Source organism: Carcharhinus amblyrhynchos, unplaced genomic scaffold (genome assembly GCF_965287045.1).
Source record: "Carcharhinus amblyrhynchos unplaced genomic scaffold, sCarAmb.v2.hapA scaffold_840, whole genome shotgun sequence".
NCBI lineage: Eukaryota > Metazoa > Chordata > Chondrichthyes > Carcharhiniformes > Carcharhinidae > Carcharhinus > Carcharhinus amblyrhynchos.
Window position 1 is genome coordinate 1 of NW_027650580.1, and position 12,500 is coordinate 12,500.

The 12,500-nt window shown below is 56.0% G+C and overlaps 1 protein-coding gene across 2 annotated transcripts in view; it reads right to left on the minus strand.

Annotated features, from left to right (window-relative positions):
- Positions 1-2,152: 2,152 nt before the first annotated feature.
- LOC145340203 (sulfotransferase 1B1-like) overlaps positions 2,153-12,500 on the minus strand; it is a 25,722-nt gene continuing 15,374 nt past the window's right edge. For both annotated transcript variants that reach the window (XM_080184632.1, XM_080184631.1), the window contains 2 exons: positions 6,315-6,495; positions 2,153-2,278 (listed from right to left, as the gene is read on the minus strand). In XM_080184632.1, coding sequence (XP_080040758.1) covers positions 2,160-2,278; positions 6,315-6,495 — 300 coding nt within the window. In that variant the 3' untranslated portion in view covers positions 2,153-2,159. The remainder of the gene's footprint in view (positions 2,279-6,314; positions 6,496-12,500) is intronic.

A 12,500-nucleotide genomic window follows, 5' to 3' on the forward strand; every position in this document is an offset into this window, starting at 1 on the left:
GCACTGTGGGAGGGTCAGTGCTGAGGGAGCGCTGCACTGTGGGAGGGTCGGTGCTGAGGGGAGCGCCGCACTGTGGGAGGGTCGGTGCTGAGGGAGCGCCGCACTGTGGGAGGGTCGGTGCTGAGGGAGTCCCGCACTGTGGGGAGGGTCGGTGCTGAGGGAGTCCCGCACTGTGGGAGGGTCAGTGCTGAGGGAGTCCTGCACTGTGGGGAGGGTCAGTGCTGAGGGAGTCCCGCACTGTGGGGAGGGTCGGTGCTGAGGGAGTCCCGCACTGTGGGAGGGTCAGTGCTGAGGGAGTCCCGCACTGTGGGAGGGTCAGTGCTGAGGGAGCGCCGCACTGTGGGGAGGGTCAGTGCTGAGGGAGCGCCGCACTGTGGGAGGGTCGGTGCTGAGGGAGTCCCGGACTGTGGGGAGGGTCAGTGCTGAGGGAGTCCCGCACTGTGGGAGGGTCAGTGCTGAGGGAGTCCCGCACTGTGGGGAGGGTCGGTGCTGAGGGAGCGCCGCACTGTGGGAGGGTCAGTGCAGAGGGAGCGCCGCACTGTGGGGAGGGTCACTGCCGAGATATCTCTGTCATCCAATGCATTTTCCCAACAATATGTTGAATATTATTTGATCTTTATTTGCAGTTTACAAATTCAGATTAGCCATGCTAAATTGTCCCCTTAGTGTCCAAAGATGTGTAGGTTAGGGTGGATTGGCCGTGCTAAATTGTCCCTTAGTGTCCCAAAGATGTGTAGGTTAGGGTGGATTGGCCGTGCTAAATTGTCCCTTAGTGTCCCAAAGATGTGTAGGTTAGGGTGGATTGGCCGTGCTAAATTGTCCCTTAGTGTCCCAAAGATGTGTAGGTTAGGGTGGATTGGCCGTGCTAAATTGTCCCTTAGTGTCCAAAGATGTGTAGGTTAGGGTGGATTGGCCGTGCTAAATTGTCCCTTAGTGTCCCAAAGATGTGTAGGTTAGGGTGGATTGGCCGTGCTAAATTGTCCCTTAGTGTCCCAAAGATGTGTAGGTTAGGGTGGATTGGCCGTGCTAAATTGTCCCTTAGTGTCCCAAAGATGTGTAGGTTAGGGTGGATTGGCCGTGCTAAATTGTCCCTTAGTGTCCCAAAGATGTGTAGGTTAGGGTGGATTGGCCGTGCTAAATTGTCCCTTAGTGTCCAGAGATGTGTAGGTTAGGGTGGATTGGCCGTGCTAAATTGTCCTTTAGTGTCCAAAGATGTGTAGGTTAGGGTGGATTGGCCGTGCTAAATTGTCCCTTAGTGTCCAAAGATGTGTAGGTTAGGGTGGATTGGCCATGCTAAATTGCCCCTTAGTGTCCAAAGATGTGTAGGTTAGGGTGGATTGGCCATGCTAAATTGTCCCTTAGCGTCCAAAGATGTGTAGGTTAGGGGGGATTGGCCATGCTAAATTGTCCCTTAGTGTCCAAAGATGTGTAGGTTAGGGTGGATTGGCCATGCTAAATTGCCCCTTAGTGTCCAAAGATGTGTAGGTTAGGGTGGATTGGCCATGCTAAATTGTCCCTTAGCGTCCAAAGATGTGTAGGTTAGGGTGGATTGGCCGTGCTAAATTGTCCCTTAGTGTCCAGAGATGTGTAGGTTAGGGTGGATTGGCCATGCTAAATTGTCCCTTAGTGTCCAAAGATGTGTAGGTTAGGGTGGATTGGCCGTGCTAAATTGTCCCTTAGTGTCCAAAGATGTGTAGGTTAGGGTGGATTGGCCGTGCTAAATTGTCCCTTAGTGTCCAAAGATGTGTAGGTTAGGGTGGATTGAAGTGTAGACGGAGTCAATGGATGGTTTGTGTGATGGATTGGGTTTGCACTCATGACGTTGTGAGTTCCTTGCGGTCTCGGGGAGAGCAGGGGGCCAGACCGAGCAGGTATTCGATGGGCTGAAAGGCCTATTACTTTGACAGGGGTTTCTGATCTCTGCCAAGGAAGTGTTTGGTGGGTTCGGGCACTGAGTGAGGTTCTGCACACAAGGTTGATTGTAATGGGATTCAGTTGGTTGCCTCAGGAAGATCGGAGGTCCCCGGCGACGGGGAAGGGTTGGCGAGTCCGTAGATGCCTCTGCTGGGACTTTGGACGGGCTAGCACAGCATCAGAGGGCAGAATGGCCTCCTCGATGTCGGGGTTTGGCATGGCGGGGTGGGGCGGGGGGGGGGGGGCTACTGCTGCAACTCGGTGCGAAATCGGAGGTCGGAGCCCTTCATCCTCCGCTCGTAGTCAATCTCAAAGGCCTGATCCTGAGCCACGGTGAAGTGGTTCTTCCAGTCGCCCACCTCGCCTGCGGGAGGGGGGAGAGAGCGGTTAGCGAGCGTGAGCTGGAAGCCATCTCCCGTCTCGGGGACTTCTCCCAGGAAAGACCCAGGCTCCAATCCCGGCCTAGTGCCAATATCCCACCCACACACAGTGCTGAGACCCGGACACAGGGATCAGGAAAGACCCAGGCTCCAATCCCGGCCTAGTGCCAATATCACACCCACACGCAGTGCTGAGACCCGGACACAGGCATCAGGAAAGGGCAGGCTCCAATCCCGGCCTAGTGCCAATATCACACCCACACGCAGTGCTGAGATCTGAAGACAGGGATCAGGAAAGGGGTAGGCTCCAATCCCGGCCTAGTGCCAATATCACACCCACACGCAGTGCTGAGACCCAGACACAGGGATCAGGAAAGGGCAGGCTCCAATCCCGGCCTAGTGCCAATATCACACCCACACGCAGTGCTGAGACCTGGACACAGGGATCAGGAAAGGGGTAGGCTCCAATCCCGGCCTAGTGCCAATATCCCTCCCACACGCAGTGCTGAGATCTGAAGACAGGGATCAGGAAAGGAGCAGGCTCCAGTCCCAGCCTAGTGCCAATATCCTACCCATACGCAGTGCTGAAACCTGGACACAGAGATCAGGAAAGACCCAGGCTCCAATCCCGGCCTAGTGCCAATATCACACCCACACACAGTGCCAAGACCCAGACACAGGGATCAGGAAAGGGCAGGCTCCAATCCCGGCCTAGTGCCAATATCACACCCACACGCAGTGCTGAGATCTGAAGACAGGGATCAGGAAAGGGGTAGGCTCCAATCCCGGCCTAGTGCCAATATCCTACCCATACGTAGTGCCGCGACCTGGACATAGGGATCAGGAAAGGGTAGGCTCCAATCCCGGCCTAGTGCCAATATCACACCCACACACAGTGCTGAGATCCAGACACAGGCATCAGGAAAGGGCAGGCTCCAATCCCGGCCTAGTGCCAATATCACACCCACACACAGTGCTGAGATCCAGACACAGGCATCAGGAAAGGGCAGGCTCCAATCCCGGCCTAGTGCCAATATCCCTCCCACACGCAGTGCTGAGATCTGAAGACAGGGATCAGGAAAGGGGTAGGCTCCAATCCCGGCCTAGTGCCAATATCCTACCCATACGCAGTGCCGCGACCTGGACATAGGGATCAGGAAAGGAGCAGGCTCCAATCCCGGCCTAGTGCCAATATCACACCCACATGCAGTGCTGAGACCCAGACACAGGCATCAGGAAAGACCCAGGCTCCAATCCCGGCCTAGTGCTAATATCACACCCACACGCAGTGCTGAGACCCAGACACAGGCATCAGGAAAGACCCAGGCTCCAATCCCGGCCTAGTGCTAATATCACACCCACACGCAGTGCTGAGACCCAGACACAGGCATCAGGAAAGACCCAGGCTCCAATCCCGGCCTAGTGCTAATATCACACCCACACGCAGTGCTGAGACCTGGACACAGGGATCAGGAAAGGGGTAGGCTCCAATCCCGGCCTAGTGCCAATATCCTACCCATACGCAGTGCTGCGACCTGGACATAGGGATCAGGAAAGGGTAGGCTCCAATCCCGGCCTAGTGCCAATATCACACCCACACACAGTGCTGAGATCCAGACACAGGCATCAGGAAAGGGCAGGCTCCAATCCCGGCCTAGTGCCAATATCCCTCCCACACGCAGTGCTGAGACCCAGACACAGGCATCAGGAAAGGGCAGGCTCCAATCCTGGCCTAGTGCCAATATCACACCCACACACAGTGCTAAGAGCCAGACACAGGCATCAGGAAAGGGCCAGGCTCCAATCCTGGCCTAGTGCCAATATCACACCCACACACAGTGCTGAGAGCCAGACACAGGCATCAGGAAAGGGCCAGGCTCCAATTCTGGCCTAGTGCCAATATCCCTCCCACACACAATACTGAGATCTGAATACAGGGATCAGGAAAGGGGCAGGCTCTGATCTCGGCCTAGTGCCAATATCTCCCCTACACGCAATGCTGAGACCCAGACACAGGGATGAGGAAAGGTCCAGGCTCCAATCCCGGCCTAGTGCCAATATCACACCCACACGCAGTGCTGAGACCCTGACACAGGGGATCAGAAAAAGGCCAGGCCCCAATCCCGGCCTAGTGCCAATATCCCTCTCACACGCAGTGCTGAGGCCCTGACACAGGGATCAGGAAAGGGTAGGCTCCAATCCCGGCCTAGTGCCAATATCGCCCCCTGCGCGACACCGATCGACACTCCCTGGCCACACATTGGTACGGACACCTCTCTGAGAAAGGTGAAGGGTTAATTTAATTTGCGAGTGGAATATCGAACATGGTAGACCGGGGTGGGGGAAGGGGGAGAGGGCACAGAGGGGATCTGGGGGGATTTGCATGGTCACCATTGGGGTAGATCGACAAACTACCCAAAATAAAGAGTCCCCCTGTGATAATTTCCTCAGCCCCTGGCTTCCGCCATCTTGTTGAAACTGCGCCAGTTTCCACCCCCCTCCCCCACTTTACAACCCACCCCACTCGCCAGGGGCCCAAAGATTTGAGACAAACCCCTCAATCCTGCCAACCCAGGACAGGTACAGCACGGGGTTAGATACAGAGTAAAGCTCCCTCTACACTGTCCCCCCCATCAAACACTCCCAGGACAGGTACAGCAGGGGGTTAGATACAGAGTAAAGCTCCCTCTACACTGTCCCCCCGTCAAACACTCCCAGGACAGGTACAGCACGGGGTTAGATACAGACTAAAGCTCCCTCTACACTGTCCCCATCAAACACTCCCAGGACAGGTACAGCACGGGGTTACATACAGAGTAAAGCTCCCTCTACACTGTCCCCATCAAACACTCCCAGGACAGGTACAGCACGGGGTTAGATACAGAGTAAAGCTCCCTCTACACTGTCCCCATCAAACACTCCCAGGACAGGTACAGCACGGGGTTAGATACAGAGTAAAGCTCCCTCTACACTGTCCCCCCATCAAACACTCCCAGGACAGGTACAGCACAGGGTTAGATACAGAGTAAAGCTCCCTCTACACTGTCCCCCCATCAAACACTCCCAGGACAGGTACAGCACGGGGTTAGATACAGAGTAAAGCTCCCTCTACACTGTCCCCCATCAAACACTCCCAGGACAGGTACAGCACGGGGTTAGATACAGAGTAAAGCTTCCTCTACACTGTCCCCCATCAAACACTCCCAGGACAGGTACAGCACGGGGTTAGATACAGACTAAAGCTCCCTCTACACTGTCCCCCCCATCAAACACTCCCAGGACAGGTACAGCACGGGGTTAGATACAGAGTAAAGCTCCCTCTACACTGTCCCCCCATCAAACACTCCCAGGACAGGTACAGCACGGGGTTAGACACAGAGTAAAGCTCCCTCTACACTGTCCCCCCGTCAAACACTCCCAGGACAGGTACAGCACGGGGTTAGATACAGAGTAAAGCTCCCTCTACACTGTCCCCCCATCAAACACTCCCAGGACAGGTACAGCACGGGGTTAGATACAGAGTAAAGCTCCCTCTACACTGTCCCCCATCAAACACTCCCAGGACAGGTACAGCACGGGGTTAGATACAGAGTAAAGCTCCCTCTACACTGTCCCCCCGTCAAACACTCCCAGGACATAGTGCACGTGGATAGGCACATGGAGCCCTCCAGAATGATAGGGACGGGGAGAGTTCGATCTTGGGATGGGGACACAGCTCGGCATAACATACAAGCTCGGCCTGTACTGTCCGGCGCTCAAACCCAGCCGATCTGCAGGACGACCACGATTTCTCCGAAGGGTCGTAAATTCCAGGACACTGCGTTAGGCCCGGGTTAAGAAAAAGGCAACCCTGGCTTATCGATCAACGGCAACCGCGAGAGAACGCGGGAGAGATATGAGGTGGGGAGCCGGCGGTCGCTCGGAGAGGGCAAGCGATGAGTGTCCACACTCGCACCCCCCCCTCCCCCCGCCAGCCCCCAACTCCCCCCCCAACCCCCAACACGTCCCCGAGAAACACACCTTTCCTCATGAAGGTGGAGACGGTTTGGTCAAAGACGTCCGGGGGGACGGACATGTAGTTACTCATGGGGTTACACCGCATGGCTTGAAACGATGTGTGCCGGGCGATTGCGTCAAGAACTGACTCTGGAAGGTCCCTCCCCAAGAAGGTCATCATTTTCCGAATCTCCCGCTTGGGATCCTGCTCCGGGAATTGGAGAGGGACACAATGATTCGATGTCCCACCCAGTCTCATCCCCCCCCCACTCCCCCACACCCTATAATATCCCACCCAGTCTAATCCCACTCTCCCCCTCACTCCCCACACCCTTTAATGTCCCACCCAGTCTAATCCCACTCTCCCCCCTCACTCCCCACACCCTTTAATATCCCACCCAGTCTAATCCCACTCTCCCCCTCACTCCCCCGCACCCTTTAATATCCCACCCAGTCTAATCCCACTCTCCCCCCCTCACTCCCCACACCCTTTAATATCCCACCCAGTCTAATCCCACTCTCCCCCTCACTCCCCGCACCCTTTAATATCCCACCCAGTCTAATCCCACTCTCCCCCTCACTCCCCGCACCCTTTAATATCCCACCCAGTCTAATCCCACTCTCCCCCCTCACTCCCCGCACCCTTTAATATCCCACCCAGTCTAATCCCACTCTCCCCCCTCACTCCCCGCACCCTTTAATATCCCACCCAGTCTAATCCCACTCTCCCCCCTCACTCCCCGCACCCTTTAATATCCCACCCACTCTAATCCCACTCTCCCCCCTCACTCCCCGCACCCTTTAATATCCCACCCAGTCTAATCCCACTCTCCCCCTCACTCCCCACACCCTTTAATATCCCACCCAGTCTAATCCCACTCTCCCCCTCACTCCCCGCACTCTTTAATATCCCACCCAGTCTAATCCCACTCTCCCCCCTCACTCCCCGCACCCTTTAATATCCCACCCAGTCTAATCCCACTCTCCCCCTCACTCCCCACACCCTTTAATATCCCACCCAGTCTAATCCCACTCTCCCCCTCACACCCAGCACCCTTTAATATCCCACCCAGTCTAATCCCACTCTCTCCCTCACTCCCCGCACCCTTTAATATCCCACCCAGTCTAATCCCACTCTCCCCCCTCACTCCCCGCACCCTTTAATATCCCACCCAGTCTAATCCCACTCTCCCCCCTCACTCCCCCCACCCTTTAATATCCCACCCAGTCTAATCCCACTCTCCCCCTCACTCCCCACACCCTTTAATATCCCACCCAGTCTAATCCCACTCTCCCCCTCACTCCCCGCACCCTTTAATATCCCACCCAGTCTAATCCCACTCTCCCCCTCACTCCCCACACCCTTTAATATCCCACCCAGTCTAATCCCACTCTCCCCCCTCACTCCCCCCACCCTTTAATATCCCACCCAGTCTAATCCCACTCTCCCCCTCACTCCCCACACCCTTTAATATCCCACCCAGTCTAATCCCACTCTCCCCCTCACTCCCCGCACCCTTTAATATCCCACCCAGTCTAATCCCACTCTCCCCCTCACTCCCCGCACCCTTTAATATGCCACCCAGTCTAATCCCACTCTCCCCCTCACTCCCCGCACCCTTTAATACCCCACCCAGTCTAATCCCACTCTCCCCCTCACTCCCCACACCCTTTAATATCCCACCCAGTCTAATCCCACTCTCCCCCTCACTCCCCGCACCCTTTAATATCCCACCCAGTCTAATCCCACTCTCCCCCTCACTCCCCGCACCCTTTAATATGCCACCCAGTCTAATCCCACTCTCCCCCCTCACTCCCCCCACCCTTTAATATCCCACCCAGTCTAATCCCACTCTCCCCCTCACTCCCGCACCCTTTAATATCCCACCCAGTCTAATCCCACTCTCCCCCCTCACTCCCCGCACCCTTTAATATCCCACCCAGTCTAATCCCAATCTCCCCCCTCACTCCCCGCACCCTTTAATATCCCACCCAGTCTAATCCCACTCTCCCCCTCACTCCCCGCACCCTTTAATATCCCACCCAGTCTAATCCCACTCTCCCCCTCACTCCCCGCACCCTTTAATATCCCACCCAGTCTAATCCCACTCTCCCCCCTCACTCTTTAATATCCCACCCAGTCTAATCCCACTCCCCCCTCACTCCCCACACCCTTTAATATCCCACCCAGTCTAATCCCACTCTCCCCCTCACTCCCCGCACCCTTTAATATCCCACCCAGTCTAATCCCACTCTCCCCCTCACTCCCCGCACCCTTTAATATCCCACCCAGTCTAATCCCACTCTCCCCCCTCACTCCCCGCACCCTTTAATATCCCACCCAGTCTAATGCCACTCTCCCCCCTCACTCCCCGCACCCTTTAATATCCCACCCAGTCTAATCCCACTCTCCCCCCTCACTCCCCGCACCCTTTAATATCCCACCCAGTCTAATCCCACTCTCCCCCCTCACTCCCGCTCCCTTTAATATCCCACCCAGTCTAATCCCCCTCACTCCCCGCACCCTTTAATATCCCACCCAGTCTAATCCCACTCTCCCCCTCACTCCCCCGGACCCTTTAATATCCCACCCAGTCTAATCCCACTCTCCCCCCTCACTCCCCGCACCCTTTAATATCCCACCCAGTCTAATCCCACTCTCCCCCCTCACTCTTTAATATCCCACCCAGTCTAATCCCACTCTCCCCCTCACTCCCCACACCCTTTAATATCCCACCCAGTCTAATCCCACTCTCCCCCCTCACTCCCCGCACCCTTTAATATCCCACCCAGTCTAATCCCACTCTCTCCCCTCACTCCCCGCACCCTTTAATATCCCACCCAGTCTAATCCCACTCTCCCCCCTCACTCCCCACACCCTTTAATATCCCACCCAGTCTAATCCCACTCTACCCCCTCACTCCCCGCACCCTTTAATATCCCACCCAGTCTAATCCCACTCTCCCCCCTCACTCCCCACACCCTTTAATATCCCACCCAGTCTAATCCCACTCTCCCCCTCACTCCCCGCACCCTTTAATATCCCACCCAGTCTAATCCCACTCTCCCCCTCACTCTTTAATATCCCACCCAGTCTAATCCCACTCCCCCCTCACTCCCCACACCCTTTAATATCCCACCCAGTCTAATCCCACTCTCCCCCCTCACTCCCCGCACCCTTTAATATCCCACCCAGTCTAATCCCACTCTCCCCCCTCACTCCCCGCACCCTTTAATATCCCACCCAGTCTAATCCCACTCTCCCCCTCACTCCCCGCACCCTTTAATATCCCACCCAGTCTAATCCCACTCTCCCCCCTCACTCCCCGCACCCTTTAATATCCCACCCAGTCTAATCCCACTCTCCCCCCTCACTCCCCGCACCCTTTAATATCCCACCCAGTCTAATCCCACTCTCCCCCCTTACTCCCCACACCCTTTAATATCCCACCCAGTCTAATCCCACTCTCCCCCCTCACTCCCCTCACCCTTTAATATCCCACCCAGTCTAATCCCACCCTCACTACCCGCACCCTTTAATATCCCACCCAGTCTAATCCCACTCTCCCCCCTCACTCCCCACACCCTTTAATATCCCACCCAGTCTAATCCCACTCTCCCCCTCACTCCCCACACCCTTTAATATCCCACCCAGTCTAATCCCACTCTCCCCCTCACTCCCCACACCCTTTAATATCCCACCCAGTCTAATCCCACTCTCCCCCTCACTCCCCGCACCCTTTAATATCCCACCCAGTCTAATCCCACTCTCCCCCCTCACTCTTTAATATCCCACCCAGTCTAATCCCACTCCCCCCTCACTCCCCGCACCCTTTAATATCCCACCCAGTCTAATCCCACTCTCCCCCTCACTCCCCGCACCCTTTAATATCCCACCCAGTCTAATCCCACTCTCCCCCCTCACTCCCCGCACCCTTTAATATCCCACCCAGTCTAATCCCACTCTCCCCCTCACTCCCCGCACCCTGTAATATCCCACCCAGTCTAATCCTACTCTCCCCCTCACTCCCCGCACCCTTTAATATCCCACCCAGTCTAATCCCACTCTCCCCCCTCACTCTTTAATATCCCACCCAGTCTAATCCCACTCCCCCCTCACTCCCCGCACCCTTTAATATCCCACCCAGTCTAATCCCACTCTCCCCCTCACTCCCCGCACCCTTTAATATCCCACCCAGTCTAATCCCACTCTCCCCCCTCACTCCCCGCACCCTTTAATATCCCACCCAGTCTAATCCCACTCTCCCCCTCACTCCCCGCACCCTTTAATATCCCACCCAGTCTAATCCCACCCTCCCCCCTCACTCCCCACACCCTTTAATATCCCACCCAGTCTAATCCCACTCTCCCTCTCACTCCCCGCACCCTTTAATATCCCACCCAGTCTAATCCCCCCCTCACTCCCCGCACCCTTTAATATCCCACCCAGTCTAACCCCACTCTCCCCCCTCACTCCCCGCACCCTTTAATATCCCACCCAGTCTAATCCCACTCTCCCTCTCACTCCCCGCACCCTTTAATATCCCACCCAGTCTAATCCCCCCCTCCCTCCCCGCACCCTTTAATATCCCACCCAGTCTAATCCCACTCTCCCCCTCACTCCCCGCACCCTTTAATATCCCACCCAGTCTAATCCCACCCTCCCCCCTCACTCCCCACACCCTTTAATATCCCACCCAGTCTAATCCCACTCTACCCCCTCACTCCCCGCACCCTTTAATATCCCACCCAGTCTAATCCCACTCTCCCTCTCACTCCCCGCACCCTTTAATATCCCACCCAGTCTAATCCCCCCCTCCCTCCCCGCACCCTTTAATATCCCACCCAGTCTAATCCCACTCTCCCCCTCACTCCCCGCACCCTTTAATATCCCACCCAGTCTAATCCCACTCTCCCCCCTCACTCCCCACACCCTTTAATATCCCACCCAGTCTAATCCCACTCTACCCCCTCACTCCCCGCACCCTTTAATATCCCACCCAGTCTAATCCCACTCTCCCCCCTCACTCCCCACACCCTTTAATATCCCACCCAGTCTAATCCCACTCTCCCCCTCACTCCCCGCACCCTTTAATATCCCACCCAGTCTAATCCCACTCTCCCCCTCACTCTTTAATATCCCACCCAGTCTAATCCCACTCCCCCCTCACTCCCCACACCCTTTAATATCCCACCCAGTCTAATCCCACTCTCCCCCCTCACTCCCCGCACCCTTTAATATCCCACCCAGTCTAATCCCACTCTCCCCCCTCACTCCCCGCACCCTTTAATATCCCACCCAGTCTAATCCCACTCTCGCCCTCACTCCCCACACCCTTTAATATCCCACCCAGTCTAATCCCACTCTCCCCCCTCACTCCCCACACCCTTTAATATCCCACCCAGTCTAATCCCACTCTCCCCCCTCACTCCCCACACCCTTTAATATCCCACCCAGTCTAATCCCACTCTCCCCCTCACTCCCCGCACCCTTTAATATCCCACCCAGTCTAATCCCACTCTCCCCCCTCACTCCCCGCACCCTTTAATATCCCACCCAGTCTAATCCCACTCTCCCCCCTCACTCCCCGCACCCTTTAATATCCCACCCAGTCTAATCCCACTCTCCCCCCTTACTCCCCACACCCTTTAATATCCCACCCAGTCTAATCCCACTCTCCCCCCTCACTCCCCTCACCCTTTAATATCCCACCCAGTCTAATCCCACCCTCACTACCCGCACCCTTTAATATCCCACCCAGTCTAATCCCACTCTCCCCCCTCACTCCCCACACCCTTTAATATCCCACCCAGTCTAATCCCACTCTCCCCCTCACTCCCCACACCCTTTAATATCCCACCCAGTCTAATCCCACTCTCCCCCTCACTCCCCACACCCTTTAATATCCCACCCAGTCTAATCCCACTCTCCCCCTCACTCCCCGCACCCTTTAATATCCCACCCAGTCTAATCCCACTCTCCCCCCTCACTCTTTAATATCCCACCCAGTCTAATCCCACTCCCCCCTCACTCCCCGCACCCTTTAATATCCCACCCAGTCTAATCCCACTCTCCCCCTCACTCCCCGCACCCTTTAATATCCCACCCAGTCTAATCCCACTCTCCCCCCTCACTCCCCGCACCCTTTAATATCCCACCCAGTCTAATCCCACTCTCCCCCTCACTCCCCGCACCCTTTAATATCCCAC